This window comes from Tachypleus tridentatus, chromosome 9 (genome assembly GCF_004210375.1).
Source record: "Tachypleus tridentatus isolate NWPU-2018 chromosome 9, ASM421037v1, whole genome shotgun sequence".
NCBI lineage: Eukaryota > Metazoa > Arthropoda > Merostomata > Xiphosura > Limulidae > Tachypleus > Tachypleus tridentatus.
Genome location: NC_134833.1, coordinates 160,923,578 through 160,941,627, shown reverse-complemented (window position 1 = coordinate 160,941,627; position 18,050 = coordinate 160,923,578). Strand labels below are relative to the sequence as shown.

Sequence of the window (18,050 nt, the reverse complement as noted above, 5' to 3'; positions counted from 1 at the left end):
TTTACTAACTAATATTGAGATTTATCGTCACATTATAACGTCCCCACGGCTGAAAGAGCGAGCATGTTTGGTGTGACGAGGATTCGAACCCGCGACCCTCAGATTACGAGTTGAGAGCTCTAACCACCTAGACATGGCGGGCAACGAAGCACTCTACTTCCTGATGTATCGTATGATGTAGTTACGTCATTATAGTTCCGTAGGTAACGTCGCTGTACCACTACATCTCACGGGCCTCATTCAAAATGCATGAGAAACTAAATGGTGAATTTGCAATGTAAAAATCGCGTTCAGTTTAAGGTTGTGACGAATCTAGTGATAAACAAGCAACGTAAAACTTACTTATTTCAATACTTTGAGGATTTAAATGTCAAATATACACTACAGAGAAAATAATAATAATGTAGTTTTATGGGCCTCAGATTTCTATACAGTAGGGCTGTCTTGATCTGTATTACCTTGTTTGTTATGTGTTATAAACTGTACATCTATCATAGATCTTCAGGCAAAAAATATCTTCAACGATTTTATTTATGAAGGGATCTTATAAACGAGAGTTGTCTCTGTAAGTTCAATCGTCTTATTGTATCCACTATTTTGACCTATTATATACATTAATTCAAGAGAAAACAACATATTGAATGTTAAAATTCAAGGCAAAGAAAGTAATGACTATACAACCTGGCATGGTGAGTGTATCTTGGCATGGTGAGAGTGTCTTGGCATGGTGAGTGTATCTTGGCATGGTGAGAGTGTCTTGGCATGGTGAGTGTATCTTGGCATGGTGAGAGTGTCTTGGCATAGTGAGTGTATTTTGGCATGGTGAGAGTGTCTTGGCATGGTGAGAGTATCTTGGCATGGTGAGTGTATCTTGGCATGATGAGTGTATCTTGGTTGGTGAGTGTATCTTGGCATGGTGAGTGTATCTTGGCATGGTGAGTGTATCTTGGCATGGTGAGAGTGTCTTGGCATGGTGAGTGTATCTTGGCATGGTGAGAGTGTCTTGGCATGGTGAGTGTATCTTGGCATGGTGAGTGTATCTTGGCATGATGAGTGTATCTTGGTTGGTGAGTGTATCTTGGCATGGTGAGTGTATCTTGGCATGGTGAGTGTATCTTGGCATGGTGAGTGTATCTTGGCTGGTGAGTGTATCTTGGCATGGTGAGTGTATCTTGGCATGGTGAGTGTATCTTGGCATGGTGAGTGTATCTTGGCTGGTAAGTGTATCTTGGCATGGTGAGTGTATCTTGGCATGGTGAGTGTATCTTGGCATGGTGAGTGTATCTTGGCATGGTGAGTGTATCTTGGCATGGTGAGTGTATCTTGGCATAGTGAGTGTATCTTGGCATAGTGAGTGTATCTTGGCTGGTGAGTGTATCTTGGCATGGTGAGTGTATCTTGGCATAGTGAGTGTATCTTGGCATTGTGAGTGTATCTTGGCAGCGGTAGGAGTGTTATAATATCACGGTAAACCCAACTTTTCTTGATAAAAGTGTAGTCCAAGAATCGTTGGTGGGTAATTTTTGATTAGTGATCTGGTTATTTTTTAAACTAAGCACCAAGCTACATAACACAATGGGTTGCTTGTGCTATGCTTACTACGGGTATCAAAACCCGATTTCTAGTGTTGTAGGTCCGCAGACATACTGTTGGGGAGTTGACTAGCGACTCGTCTGTCACTTCTACATTAGGGACAGCTAGGACAGATAACCATTGAGGAGAGCTGCGCGAGATTCACGAACAAACATGAAGCTGGTTCTTATATTTATATAGAAAAATACGATACAACTTACCTAATATTAAGTCTTCTCGGTATTGGTCGGTGCCTTTGAAGAAAGCAATTATAGTAAAATACTAAACAAATATTTCGAATGGCCTAGTAACAACTATTGCCCATTTTAAGCTGCAAATACCATAAAGGAAATTGGTACCGGTGTTTTATATAACTACAGCTTGTTAGCGTTAAATATACGCATCGTTTAGTAAAACATAGAATTTAACATTTGAGATAAATTATATTTTTCTGCTTGATGGTTTATATACTCCCATCATGCTGTATTACGTTTACATACTCCCATAATATTGTATTACGTTTATATACTACCATGATGTTGTATTACGTTTATATACTCCCATGATGTTGTATTACGTTTACATACTCCCATAATATTGTATTACGTTTACATACTCCCATAATATTGTATTACGTTTATATACTCCCATGATGTTGCATTACGTTTACATACTCCCATAATATTGTATTACGTTTATATACTCCCATAATATTGTATTACGTTTATATACTCCCATGATGTTGTATTACGTTTATATACTCCCATGATATTGTATTACGTTTATATACTCCCATGATGTTGTATTACGTTGAAATACTCCCATGATGTTGTATTACGTTTATATACTCCCATGATATTGTATTACGTTTATATACTCCCATGATGTTGTATTACGTTGAAATACTCCCATGATGTTGTATTACATTTATATACTCCCATAATAGTGTATTACGTTTGCTTGTAACTCTGTTGTGAGGGGTCCGAACAATGTTTCCTCTAAGCCGTACAACAACCAGTCTTCATTATCAGGCCCTATACATGTTCAGTAATGGTGAGGAGTCTCAACCTGTTAACGAACTTAATGACCCTGGCAGTCGATACACCTAAAGCCCAAATAACCAAGTGCTAGCATTGAAAATTGTCCTAATGATCCAATCGGGTCTATGGTCTAAAAATGTCACTACCACTCTACGAAAAAATGGCAACGCACATCCGTACATAGTCTAGATACTGGTTCACATCCGTACATAGTCTAGATACTGGTTCACATCCGTACATAGTCTAGATACTGGTTCACATCCGTACATTGTCTAGATACTGGTTCACATCCGTAGATAGTCTAGATACTGGTTCACATCCGTACATAGTCTATATACAGGTTCACATCCGTACATAGTCTTGATACTGGTTCACATCCGTACATAGTCTTGGTATTGGTTCACATCCGTACATAGTCTAGATACTGGTTCACATCCGTACATAGTCTAGATACTGGTTCACATCCGTACATAGTCTTGGTATTGGTTCACATCCGTACATAGTCTAGATACTGGTTCACATGCGTACATACATAGTCTTGGTATTGGTTCACATCCGTACATAGTCTAGATACTGGTTCACATCCGTACATAGTCTATATGCTTGTTCACATCCGTACATAGTCTTGATACTGGTTCACATCCGTACATAGTCTAGATACTGGTTCACATCCGTAGATAGTCTAGATACTGGTTCACATCCGTACATAGTCTATATACAGGTTCACATCCGTACATAGTCTTGATACTGGTTCACATCCGTACATAGTCTTGGTATTGGTTCACATCCGTACATAGTCTAGATACTGGTTCACATCCGTACATAGTCTATATGCTTGTTCACATAGTACATAGTCTTGATACTGGTTCACATCCGTACATAGTCTAGATACTGGTTCACATCCGTAGATAGTCTAGATACTGGTTCACATCCGTACATAGTCTATATACAGGTTCACATCCGTACATAGTCTTGATACTGGTTCACATCCGTACATAGTCTTGGTATTGGTTCACATCCGTACATAGTCTATATACTGGTTCACATCCGTACATAGTCTAGATACTGGTTCACATGCGTACATACATAGTCTTGGTATTGGTTCCCATCCGTACATAGTCTAGATACTGGTTCACATCCGTACATAGTCTATATGCTTGTTCACATCCGTACATAGTCTTGATACTGGTTCACATCCGTACATAGTCTAGATACTGGTTCACATCCGTACATAGTCTAGATACTGGTTCACATCCGTAGATAGTCTAGATACTGGTTCACATCCGTACATAGTCTATATACAGGTTCACATCCGTACATAGTCTTGATACTGGTTCACATCCGTACATAGTCTTGGTATTGGTTCACATCCGTACATAGTCTAGATACTGGTTCACATCCGTACATAGTCTATATGCTTGTTCACATCCGTACATAGTCTTGATACTGGTTCACATCCGTACATAGTCTAGATACTGGTTCACATCCGTAGATAGTCTAGATACTGGTTCACATCCGTACATAGTCTATATACAGGTTCACATCCGTACATAGTCTTGATACTGGTTCACATCCGTACATAGTCTTGGTATTGGTTCACATCCGTACATAGTCTAGATACTGGTTCACATCCGTACATAGTCTATATGCTTGTTCACATCCGTACATAGTCTTGATACTGGTTCACATCCGTACATAGTCTAGATACTGGTTCACATCCGTAGATAGTCTAGATACTGGTTCACATCCGTACATAGTCTATATACAGGTTCACATCCGTACATAGTCTTGATACTGGTTCACATCCGTACATAGTCTTGGTATTGGTTCACATCCGTACATAGTCTAGATACTGGTTCACATCCGTACACAGTCTAGATACTGGTTCACATCCGTACATAGTCTTGGTACTGATGCACGTGAAAAACTTCATTCGCCACGTGGATTTAAACATATTAGGTGGAGGATTGGTCTAAAACCATATTGTATCAAAAATATTCAAGTTAATGAGATACAGAAATAAAATATTTTGATCCTGTAGTCACCTGAACCTAGAACGTAAATCATCTGTCATTGTTGACCATTCAGCGGATGAATAAAACGAAGTTTGTCATTCACCTATTGTGTGGGAAAGCTCGTCCTATTGTTCTCTAAATAGTTGTCTCAGGACAGTCACAGTGATTAAAATAGTTCTTTGTCTTCCACAAACCACCAGAAGGAAACCAGATCTGATATATGCGGTAAGTTATTAAAAAACAGGGCTGACCAAATTTATTTATGGCCAAAATCAAATGTTAGTTGTAATAAAAATAATCGATGCATTTTAAAATATGTAGAATTGAACAATTTAGGTTTGAATCTTCCAAAACAAAAGAATATCTCTATTCTAAGCTCATAAAAGTAAAACAAAACAAAACTCAGTTACTGGTTGTTCACATGTGATTAGATTACAAGTTCTCTAACTTAATCGTGTACTTAAGCGTAAAGCTATACAATAGATCATCTATCTTAGGCCTACCGTATGGCTCGAGCAACAGATTTCACAGACCTCAGATGGTTTTATTGTCTTGAAATTTTTACACGTTCTACCATTATTTTCTAGGCCCGGCGTGGCCAAGCATGTTAAGGTGTTCGACTCGTAATCCGAGGGCCGCGGGTTCGAATCCCGGTCGGACCAAACATGCTCGCCCTTTCAGTCGTGGGGGCGTTATAAGTCACAGTCAATCTCACTATTCGTTGGTAAAATAGTAGCCCAAGTGTTGGCGGTGGGTGGTGATGACTAACTGCCTTTCCCCTAGTCTTACACTACTAAATTAGGGACGGCTAGCGCAGATAGCCCTCGAGTAGCTTTGCGCGAAATTCAAACCAAACAAACAAACATTATTTTCTGTGCACTGAATACAAAAATTATATCATTCTTTTCTCCATCCCCTACAGATTTTTCACAGAACGTCATACGTACTTTTACATTCGTGAATTGTTTTCATTGAAATCAGGGTACATTTTGTTATACTCAAAATGTTGACAACCACTGGCTATAGATTTCTCTAGACCAATCGCGACGTGATAGTTTTATCGATCATTCCAGAACCTAAACATAATAATAAAGATATTCACAGTAAAAAATCCTTACGTGATAGAAAACAAATTAATGTTGTTTTAAATATCTACTTACCTAAGTTATGGTTTGTTTGTTTGCTTGTTTGTAGTTAAGCGCAAAGCTGCACAATGGACTATCGGTTTCTAGCGTTATAAGTTCGCAGTCGTACCACTAGGGAGCGTAATTATGGAAAATCTTTTAATTAAACTTAAACAACTTTTATGAAGTTTAAATTCACAGGCCTGTGTTTTTAGCGTTATAAATATTCAGTCTTACCGCCAAGCAAATAATTATAATTTGTTGTATGTTTTGTGTTGCACAGTAGTTTCTTTATGTTATTTCTACCACTGTCATGTATTAACTGCCACTGTATAACTATTTTATTTGCATATAATTAAATATGTGCCATCTTATCGTAAACTACCTATTAATGAAACTAAATTTGTGTATAATTATACATGTACCATCTTATCGTAAACTACCTATTAATAAAACATAATTTGTGTATAATTATACATGTACCATCTTATTGTAACTACCTATTAATAAAACTTAATTTGTGTATAATTATACATTTACCATCTTATCGTAAACTACCTATTAATAAAACATAATTTGTGTATAATTATACATGTACCATCTTATCGTAAACTACCTATTAATAAAACTTAATTTGTGTATAATTATACATGTACCATCTTATCGTAAACTACCTATTAATAAAACATAATTTGTGTATAATTATACATGTACCATCTTATTGTAACTACCTATTAATAAAACTTAATTTGTGTATAATTATACATGTACCATCTTATCGTAAACTACCTATTAATAAAACATATACATGTACCATCTTATCGTAAACTACCTATTAATAAAACTTAATTTGTGTATAATTATACATGTACCATCTTATCGTAAACTACCTATTAATAAAACATAATTTGTGTATAATTATACATGTACCATCTTATCGTAAACTACCCTTAATTTGTGTATAATTATACATGTACCATCTTATAAACTACCTATTAATAAAACATAATTTGTGTATAATTATACATGTATCTTATTGTAACTACCTATTAATCTTAATTTGTGTATAATTATACATGTACCATCTTATCGTAAACTACCTGTTAATAAAACATAATTTGTGTATAATTATACATGTACCATCTTATCGTAAACTACCTATTAATAAAACTTAATTTGTGTATAATTATACATGTACCATCTTATTGTAAGCTACCTGTTAATAAAACTTAATTTGTGTATAATTATACATGTACCATCTTATCGTAAACTACCTATTAATAAAACATAATTTGTGTATAATTATACATGTACCATCTTATCGTAAACTACCTATTAATAAAACTTAATTTGTGTATAATTATACATGTACCATCTTATCGTAAACTACCTATTAATAAAACATAATTTGTGTATAATTATACATGTACCATCTTATCGTAAACTACCTATTAATAAAACATAATTTGTGTATAATTATACATGTACCATCTTATCGTAAACTACCTATTAATAAAACTTAATTTGTGTATAATTATACATGTACCATCTTATTGTAAGCTACCTGTTAATAAAACTTAATTTGTGTATAATTATACATGTACCATCTTGTTATGTTATTTTATTTTGTTTGTCTCTTATTAAGCGCAAAGCAACATAATGTGTTATCTGTACTATACCTAACATGGGTATCGAAACTCAGTTTTCACCTTTATAAGCCCAGTGTTGCCAGGGGCTTATTTGTATCCTGGCTGTTTTTCAATTTTAACTAAATCATATGTTTTGCTTTCGTTTTATTACTTTCCAAAGTGTAACATCCTTTGAAATTCCATTATTTTTAAACTGATTTATAATATACATGTATAACAAGAGTTTTTCGTTCGCTCATTTTTTATTTTTTGAACAAACAATCAACATTTGCTAGCTCTCTCCAAAGTCTCTGCACTATTTACATAAACCCGATTTCTAAACAGGCATAGCTGTTCGACTCGTAATCGGGATGTCATAGCTACGTAGTTCGACTCGTAATCGGGATGTCGTGGGTTTGAATCTCCATCTCATTACACACTTTTTATGCGTGGGAACGTTATAATCTGTCGATCAATCCCACTATTCATTGATAAAACAATGGACAGTGATAACTAGCTTCCTTCTCTCTAGCTTTACATTTTCACTGCTAAATTAGAAACTAAATTTCGGCGAACTAAATAACTACAATTAATTTTTGGTTTGTTTATTTTGAATATCGTGCAGAGCTACGCGAGGGCTATCTGCGCTAGCCGTCCCTAATTTAGCAGTGTAAAACTAGTGAGAAAGCATGTAATCATTACCACCCACCGCCAACTCTTGGGCTACTCTTTTACCAACGAATAGTGGAATTGACCGTCACATTATAACGACTCCACGGCTGAAAGGGCGAGCATGTTTGATGTGACGAGGATTCGAACCGGCGACCCTCAGATTACGAGTCGAGTGCCTTAACCACCTGGCCATGCCAAGCCATTCCTTTTTGAATAAACAAAATTAATGAAAAAATATTTTTAAACGAAAAGCGATCTTTCTTAGGATTCGTTTGTACGTGACACTTAAATAAAGGTTAAAAAAGAAGGATTAGTTAAAAATAAAACAAAAAACCAATAGATGGCGATAAATGTAATATCTGGAAGTTTTAGTCTGGAGGACGACACCACGATAAACAATAACTGTTTGTTTACAATCACAAAATATGTTTCTTTATATCTGTAAACTTAAAACCTGTAATTATTTTTATTAATTATCCTTGTAATTTTTTTTTTAAATCTGAATTACTTGTATATATATCAAAACTCCAATCTCTTGGAAATTAAAGAAAACCTTGTAACATATGTAATTCGCGATGGCTCGGAACTTACAATGCTCAATAGATCAGGTTTCGATACCAGAGTATTTATGAATTGGGGATCCAACAAGTAACTGATGTCTGTTAGGGTTAACAGATGCTATTTTTATTCGAATCAAAACTAATTTCAAATGAAATTTCTTCTTTCCTTTATAATTGGTCGTTATTATTACTAAACTTCTCAATACTTGTCTGGGCGGAACAACTGAATCGTTTATGGATTACCAGTGACAGTGGTTCAAACAGGATGGAATGTTTTAAAATCCAACTTGGATAGGTAGAGACAGTGACGTAAGTACAAGAAATGGGCCCCACCATATAAAAGGTAGCTGGGCCCCCCTACATTTATTTTCTTATAACTGTAGTTACAATTATTGTTGATTCGATTGTCCCTAGTAATTGTAGAGGCCTTGAGAGCTTTCTCATACCCTTGGGTAGAGAGACGGAATGTATTTATATAAGAAAATTAAAAAACTTATTTAGTGTGTTTTGTATGACAGCTCGTGTAATTTGTGTTATGTTTATGTTGATATAGTTATTTACAAAGCTCTGTCTTAGTATTAGTTATTCTAAATCCCATGTATGTATTTATGAAATACAGTGTGTATATACGTAAAAATGGTCAAGTACGTTACATTAAAACGATGTTAATATGTAATTTATTAAGTCACGTAACAAACGATGTGAATGTGTAATTTATTAAGTCACGTAACAAACGATATAACGTCGTGGTGGAACTAGATGTATCAGAACTACATTTTTAAAATTGTTTGGCGTTTGTAAGTAGACTTATACCACACACAAAAATTGATTGCTTTCTTTGTAAAGACATATAACAACTATTACCTTCATATCAATAAAGGCTTATCCTGATCGAACATTTAAAATTTGCTAGGCAGAGATAATTCTTGTATTTAATGACACTGTAAAACCAACGAAAGTTTATCAACTTAAGACACCAAGACCATTTAGAAAAAGACCTTGAACGAGTCGTACTACACTTAATAAGCTAAATGTAGCGTCTTGTAACAGGGAATAATCCAATGGAAATTGAGCTCAATGGCAAAATCCATCCATATGTCCCGAACTAAATAACGTAACATAGTCAAGAAGGAACTCCGAAAAAGTCTTAAGTTATGTCTGAAATGATTGATTTTTCGATACATCTTTTCAACCGTCGCCCATCTCAACCAGATAGAAAATTAAACGGTTTATTCGTGCTTTTCTATAAGTATCAATACTGGTCAAGCCACTAGATGCAGTGTCTACAGATTTATGAGCGACTGAGCTATTGAAATGACACTGAGTAACCTTCATTCTCGTAAACTAAAAATATTATGAATAGCATGCAAGGAGGAGTGGTGTGTCTTGGACATGACATCCCTAGGACTAGTATTTAGCACTTGAAACTTTTGGTTCGGGAAAATTTTCATGATCATCGTATAGATTCCAAGCAGAAGTTGTGACGTGAATTATAACAAAGTGCTAATTCTCCCAAATCGTTTCAATATAATGTGCTCAACCTCTTCATGTATACATATGTATACACGTATATGTTTATATTATTTAAGTAATGAGTAATTATTCGCTATAAATGTTTACTGTTTAGACCTTTATGATTGATATTTCGAGTGTATGGTGCATACCAATAAATTTTCCGAAACCCATAACTTCCAATGACCTCAATGATGTTATCATATGGTAGGTTTGCTTGTTTGTTTGTTTCTTTAATTTCGCGCAAAGCTAGTCGAGGACTATCTGCGCTAGCCGTCCCTAATTTAGCAGTATAAGACTAGAGGGAAGGCAGCTAGTCATCACCACCCACCGCCAACTCTTGGGCTACTCTTTTACCAACGAATAGTGGGATTGACCGTCACTTTATAACGCCTCCACGGCTGAAAGGGTGAGCATGTTTGGTGTGACGAAGATTCGAACCCGTGAACCTCAGATTACGAGTCGAGTGCCTTAACCACCTGGCCATGTCAGACCATTCCTTTTTGAATAAACAAACAAACAAAACAATGATTTTACTTGAAAAGCGCCTGTCAGTTTTTATTCTACATATTCCTACAGTTAATACAGGAACTGGAAAACATTTTTTTCTGTTAATGTTACATTATTATCCAATCAAATTTCTTACTTTAAGCATGATAGCGAATCACAAAGTTTTCAATACACTTATTCTACATGCTGCTTGGAACTTTTATTTGGGCCTAAAAAAACTACGGAAACTTAACTGTAGAACTTTTCGTTAGGCTTAGCGCAGCTATGAAATCTAACATTTAGTTAGGCCTAGAATCTAATTAGGCTTATAAATGCACACATTTCAAATGAATTTCTACAGAAGTTATCAGTTTCCCACTGGCTTTAAAATACACTTTTTTTTATTTGTATGTGGTTTTAATACAGCACTTTCTACTTTCGTTGTACATCAGAGTTTTGTTTCCCTTGCACGAGACACTGAACATAGAGAACCTTCGTGTGAGGGTTTGCTTTTGCATAATTCCAAAAACTATATACTTAATTTCCTTAATATATATATATATATATACTTCGTTCTATTGTTCCTGACGACTCTTCGTAAAGCGACACCTCGCGGAATTCCGTCCATCGAGGTAACGATTTATATAAAGTACTACATTTTGCAGTCAGTTGACACAGTATTGGCTACTAGTCAAGGCATAGCATAGAAGCCTGTCACTTGGAGAGATTAAGCCTAGCTTTACTGTGTCGGTGTGATTTTTACGAAACGAAACAATAAATACAAAAATAGAAAAGTAATTTGGGTTGTCATGTATGGAAACGTGACTCATCAGTTACACTAATGGCCATTCCCAGCCCATAATTCTGGTGTTAAGTGTCAGCAAGGCTTATTAAACGAACATAATGCGTGGTTAGATCCCTTTAAAGCAGTGTGTTACGACATCTTCAATGGGGAACCTATCGAGCTTAACTTCTTAGAAATATGTGGCTGTACACCATCCGGCGCCCATGTTTAAAAAAAAAAAAAGAAATCCAGAGAAAGCATAATTATTTTGCTCCAAGCGTTTGGTTTGGTTATTCTTTAAGAGGTTAAAAAAAATTGCGCCAATTACATATTTTTTTTTACTCTGCTCTGATTACCGTAAATAGATGTGGTTGTTGTTAGGATACGCAAAGAGGCGTAAGTATCTATAGGTCATTGGGTTTCCAACCTGTTATTATACAGAAACGATGGGATCTATTTACAGGTAGAGATAATAAGTCCAAACTATCTTGAATGCCCCCACCCATGACGTCACTGCTACCGTCTACTAGTAAGTATTAAATTGCTAATAACCTGAAACAACCGCTTATTATATCTCCACATGCTTGTCCTTAGCAGTAAAAATTCACACTTCCCTCCCAGCGCCCTCTGCTGGAGTATCATAATGGATTTTTTTTAAAGGAAACCCATCCTATTAGGTGCTCATTATTTGATTCTAGTGATGGTAGTTTTTCACCATTAATTAACGTTAAAACAACCTTAACAACTGCGTTAAAAGTTGGTGTTGATATTTTTACGTTGGTTTGGTTATTTATTGTGTTAATAAAATTGTTATGAAACGTGAAAGAGCAGAGTTAAGACTACTTCGCGTAAAAACAAACACAATTTGGTTTTCCTTTCCAGCTTCTTCTATTCAACCAATTTTGAATTTCCATGACTACAACTTGTTGTTGTTTCTTGTTTGTTGTGTTGTTTAAAAGGGCTAGCATACTTTGGAGTAAAATATTTATTTTCAAATAAACTTAATATATTGAGTGACACATGTCTTAAGTGACGTATTTTCTTAAGTTACATATCCACAAAAAAGGAACATTATTTGAGTTATATATATCTGGCCTTACATTGCCAGGCGGGTTAAGGCGTTCGACTCGATATCTGAGGGTCGCGGGTTCGAATCCCCGTCCCACCAAACATGCTCCTCCTTTCAGCCATGGGGCGTTATAATGACGGTCAATCCCATTATTCGTTGGTAAAAGAGTAGCCCAAGAGTTGGCGGTGGGTGGTGATGACTAGCTGCTTTCCCTCTAGTCTTACACTGCTAAGTTAGAGACGGCTAGCACAGTTAGCCCTCGTGTAACTTTGCGCGAAATTCAAAAAACAAAACAAACAAACAGTTATATATATATCTTGGCTTATACATACCTCCTATAACATGTGTTCATTAAATTAATTTCTTGAGCTACATCTTTCATTAAAAAACGTAATTCGTTAAGTTACGTATCTCCAAAAAAAGCATTGCTTCTTGGATTACATAAACTCACTAAACCAGTTTCTTAAGCTACGTATCTCCAAAAAAAGCATTGCTTCTTCGATTACATAAACTCACTAAACCAGTTTCTTAAGCTACGTATCTCCAAAAAAAAGCATTGCTTCTTGGATTACATAAACTCACTAAACCAGTTTCTTAAGCTACGTATCTCCAAAAAAAGCATTGCTTCTTGGATTACATAAACTCACTAAACCAGTTTCTTAAGCTACGTATCTCCAAAAAAGCATTGCTTCTTGGATTACATAAACTCACTAAACCAGTTTCTTAAGCTACGTATCTCCAAAAAAATCATTGCTTCTTGGATTACATAAACTCACTAAACCAGTTTCTTAAGCTACGTATCTCCAAAGAAACCTAACTTCTTAAACTGCGTATTGTCAGATTAAAAACTTTATTTTGTTTGTCAAATTGTTTACCCTTCAATTTGTTATCGTGCCTGGCGTGGCCAGGTAGTTAAGGCACTCGACTCCTAATCTAAGGGTCGCTGATTCGAATCCCCGTCACGCCCAACATGCTAGTTCTTTTAACCGTGGGAATATTATACTGTGACGGTCAATCCCACTCTTCGTTGGTAAAAGAATGGCCAAAGGATATTAACTTCATAGTTCGACAAAATTAAGATCTTTTCCTGGTCTCATAATTCTAGTACGAATTGCTTACTTTAAGTTTTATTTCAAAACAAGCATATAAGACATACTCTACACTTCAGCACGTGTTGTTTAATATTTTTTTACTTATTGTTTGATTGATTGATTGTCTTAGAATTAAGCACAAAGCTACATAAAGGGTTATATGTGCTCTGACCACCACGGGTGTCGAACCATGGATTCTAGCGGTGTGAGTTGGCAGAAATACTGCTGTGCCACTGGAGGGCTGAGCTAATGGACTGGAGAGAAGACAACTGGTCAACAGTACCTACTGCCAAAGCCTAGACTTTGTCTGGCTCAGTAGTACAGTTTGGTAGTTACTCTTGTAATGCACCCCACGGAGCGCATGACGCTGCGAAACACAACCCCTTGTATTCACAGTCTGGGCGAGCTCATCTCTCGAAAACACAACCAATCGTTCCTGTAGAGACAAAATGCTGTCAACTTTGATGATTTCACGTGCAATGTTTTCCAATTATAGTCGTCTTTTGTTTTCAAAAATAAGCTCAGAGATTGTTCATTTTTTGTAACTTTTCAAATACGACTTATCACGAAACATTTCAGATATGTTCGTTTTGGCCCGGCATGGCCAAGCGTGCGACTCGTAATCTGAGGGTCGTGGGTTCGCATCCCCATCGCGCCAAACGTGCTCGTCCTTTCAGCCGTGGGGGCGTTATAATGTGATGGTCAATCCCACTATTCGTTGGTAAAAGAGTAGCCCAAGAGTTGGCGGTGGGTGGTGATGACTAGTTGCCTTCCCTCTAGTCTTACAGAGCTAAATTAGGGACGGCTAGCACAGATAGCCCTCGAGTAGCTTTGTGCGAAATTCAAAAAAACAAACAAACAAAAAATCACGAAACAGCACTCCTGGTGGCAAAGACCTTAAGCACAATCACTGAACTTTAAGAGTTACATTAAACTAATCCAAAAACAAAACAAAAAACGTTAAAAAATTAATGATGCGCTCGTTAATTAGAAAAGTATATTTAAAAGTGTGTAAAATAGCAAAGTGAAATGTGCGCACATTTTTGTTGAATTACAAACACATCGTGTGCGTTTCATCATCGTAAATTATATGTGTCGCTCATTGTGTGTCACAGAAGTTGTCAGAGAATTTCTTTTTTTTATATAGTCTTCCAATAATGAACTTAACCAGTGATCTTATCTCACGTGAGTTCTTATCCTGTCATGAATCACTGTTAGTGGAGTTATGTGTGTGTTGTTTAATTCAAAATAAATTTAAAAACCCGTCAGAATCCCGTTTTACGCATACCCGTGGTTTAGTCACACGTCTTATCTCAACACAAACACGTTGATCAACACACAGCGTCTCGTTTGTAATCCGATCACCTGCTTAAGTTAACACCTGATTAACTAAAATAACACATTACTGATAATGTGTGTTACTATAGTCTGATAATGTAAGTTAGCACATTACTGATCGTGTGTGTTACTACAGAGTGGTTATGGAAGTTAACACATTACTGATCGTGTGTGTTACTATAGAGTGGTTATGGAAGTTAACACATTACTGATCGTGTGTGTTACTATAGAGTGGTTATGGAAGTTAACACACTACTGATCGTGTGTGTTACTATAGAGTGATAACGGAAGTCAACACATTACTGATCGTGTGTGTTACTACAGAGTGGTTATGGAAGTCAACACACTACTGATCGTGTGTGTTACTACAGAGTGGTTATGGAAGTCAACACACTACTGATTGTGTGTGTTACTATAGAGAGGTTATGGAAGTCAACACACTACTGATCGTGTGTGTTACTATAGAGTGATAACGGAAGTCAACACACTACTGATCGTGTGTGTTACTATAAAGTGGTTATAGAAGTCAACACACTACTGATCGTGTGTGTTACTACAGAGTGGTTATGGAAGTTAACACACTACTGATCGTGTGTGTGTGTGTTATTTTGTTAACTATTTAGGGTAATTTCCTGAGCTAATTCAGAACTCAGTGATGACGAGAAAACCCACTTGTGGAGAAAAATATATATGTAAAAACGGCTCGTTTGGGTTGAGAATTCAGAACTGATCACCTGCGTTATTATTCTTATGAGCTAATAATATTCGTGGGCTTAGTATTTAGTTTTCTAATTAACGTAATTAAAACAAAGTTTAGAATAGCATGGTAGTTCAAAATTGAAAGTAGAGGTACAGAGTATAGGAGCTTTCAGGTCCACATAGGTACATGTATGGATCTGATGGATCTATAGCACGTGTAGTTTCATGTAAACTGATGGATCTATAGCATGTGTAGTTTCAGGTAAACTGATGGATCTATAGCGAGCGTAGTTTCATGTAAACTGATGAATCTATAGCATATGTAATTTCAGGTAAACTGATGGATCTATAGCGAGCGTAGTTTCATGTAAGCTGATGGATCTATAGCGAGCGTAGTTTCATGTAAACTGATGGATCTATAGCAAGCGTAGTTTCATGTAAACTGATAGATCTATAGCGAGCGTAGTTTCATGTAAACTGATGGATCTATAGCAAGCGTAGTTTCATGTAAATTGATGGATTTATAGCGAGCGTAGTTTTATGTAAACTGATGGATGTATAGCATGCGTAGTTTCATGTAAACTGATGGATCTATAGCATGCATAGTTTTCTGTAAACTGATGGATCTATAGCATGCATAGTTTCATGTAAACTGATGGATCTATAGCGAGCGTAGTTTCATGTAAACTGATGGATGTATAGCATGCGTAGTTTCATGTAAACTGACGGATCTATAGCATGCATAGTTTTCTGTAAACTAATGGATCTATAGCATGCATAGTTTTCTGTAAACTGATGGATCTATAGCATGTGTAGTTTCATGTAAACTGATGGATCTATAGCATGTGTAGTTTCATGTAAACTGATGGATCTATAGCATGTCTAGTTTCATGTAAACTGATGGATCTATAGCATGCATAGTTTTCTGTAAACTGATGGATCTATAGCATGTGTAGTTTCATGTAAACTGATAGATCTATAGCATGTGTAGTTTCATGTAAACTGATGGATCTATAGCATGTGTAGTTTCATGTAAACTGATAGATCTATAGCATGTGTAGTTTCATGTAAACTGATGGATCTATAGCATGTGTAGTTTCATGTCACCTCGTTATTGTCATCATTAAACAGTCTTTCACACGTATATATACTTTATTTATTGATATCATGTCGTTACCACTGTTTAATATCTTATAATTAATATCTTCTTCTAAAGAATTGGTTATTGTAAACAAAACCAAAAATAATCTTTTGTTTTTTAGCTTCGACGCCAACAAGTCAACCAAGGGTGCGTCCAAGCTGCGACGAGACCTTATTAACGCGGAGATCGCGAACCTGCGAGACTTGCTTCCTCTTCCTTCCTCCACCCGACAAAGACTGTCACAACTCCAGTTAATGGCACTGGTCTGTGTCTATGTGAGAAAAGCTAATTATTTCCAGCATGGTAAGTGGAAAATAATCATTTTAATAACTGGACCGCCATTTTGTGTCAACGAAACTGTTCTTCAAGCGTATATTGTCAAGTAACATTAGCAATTAAATGCATCGTTTCAGTTATATAGGTTAGAGATTCGTATTTCAGAAAATACAACTTTGTCCATCCACTCACTTCTTTTCCCATCAAAACATTGCAACAATTAAATCTATAATGCAATTGACACAGGGTTATACACAATTTTAATAATTAAATATTCCTACCTGACTGTTGTTGTTGCGCATTCATGTGTACAAAAAATAATTTTTTTATATAGAACAATGAGCATTTTCTTCCATTGAGCAAAACACAGCACACACAACAATGTTAAAAGTTACAAACAATCTGTCAATAAATAGCTTATGATTTATGTACTTCGTTAATCGCCGGAAGTACTTGCGCGCCCCCAATAACTCACATGCAGTGCACAGTTGATAAGTGGACGATTGGTTTATAACAAAGATAATAATAATAAGCGAGTAAAAATATTACAAGACTGTTTAACTGAAGTATATAAAGCTAATAATGGAATTAATAGTCTACATTAAGACCATGTAGGTTTCAACTGTTTGGATTGGGGCTGTTTGTTGTTAAAATGACAAAAAACCTCAGAACTGTCACAAGAAGGGTTAACAACATGAGAAACTTTTGTTACGTGAGGAAAGCGCAATGCTACAACAGTTACTTAGGGAAACTTGATAAAGTTCACCCTGAAAGTGGACTTAACGACAATATTCTCAGCATTGGAGAGAAGGATGTGGGTCGGGGAACCCCCTTGGGTGTTAAATAACAACGGTCGGATCAAAATATCTTTCTTTAAACTACGGAGAGAGGAGTGACTATCTTAAAGTTACATCCCCGTACACCAGACTTTATATTTAGTATATGTAATAAATTGACGTACCATTACTTCAGATTTTAGTATATGTAATAAAGTGACGTACCATTACTTCATATTTTAGTATATGTAATAAAGTGACGTA

General features: G+C 36.0%; 1 protein-coding gene across 1 annotated transcript in view; it reads left to right on the top strand.

Moving 5' to 3' along the window:
- LOC143226823 (uncharacterized) overlaps nucleotides 1–18,050 on the top strand; it is a 78,175-nt gene that overhangs the window by 14,741 nt on the left and 45,384 nt on the right. The window contains exon 2 of the mRNA XM_076458266.1: nucleotides 16,856–17,037. Within this exon, the coding sequence (XP_076314381.1) occupies nucleotides 16,856–17,037 (182 nt within the window). The remainder of the gene's footprint in view (nucleotides 1–16,855; nucleotides 17,038–18,050) is intronic.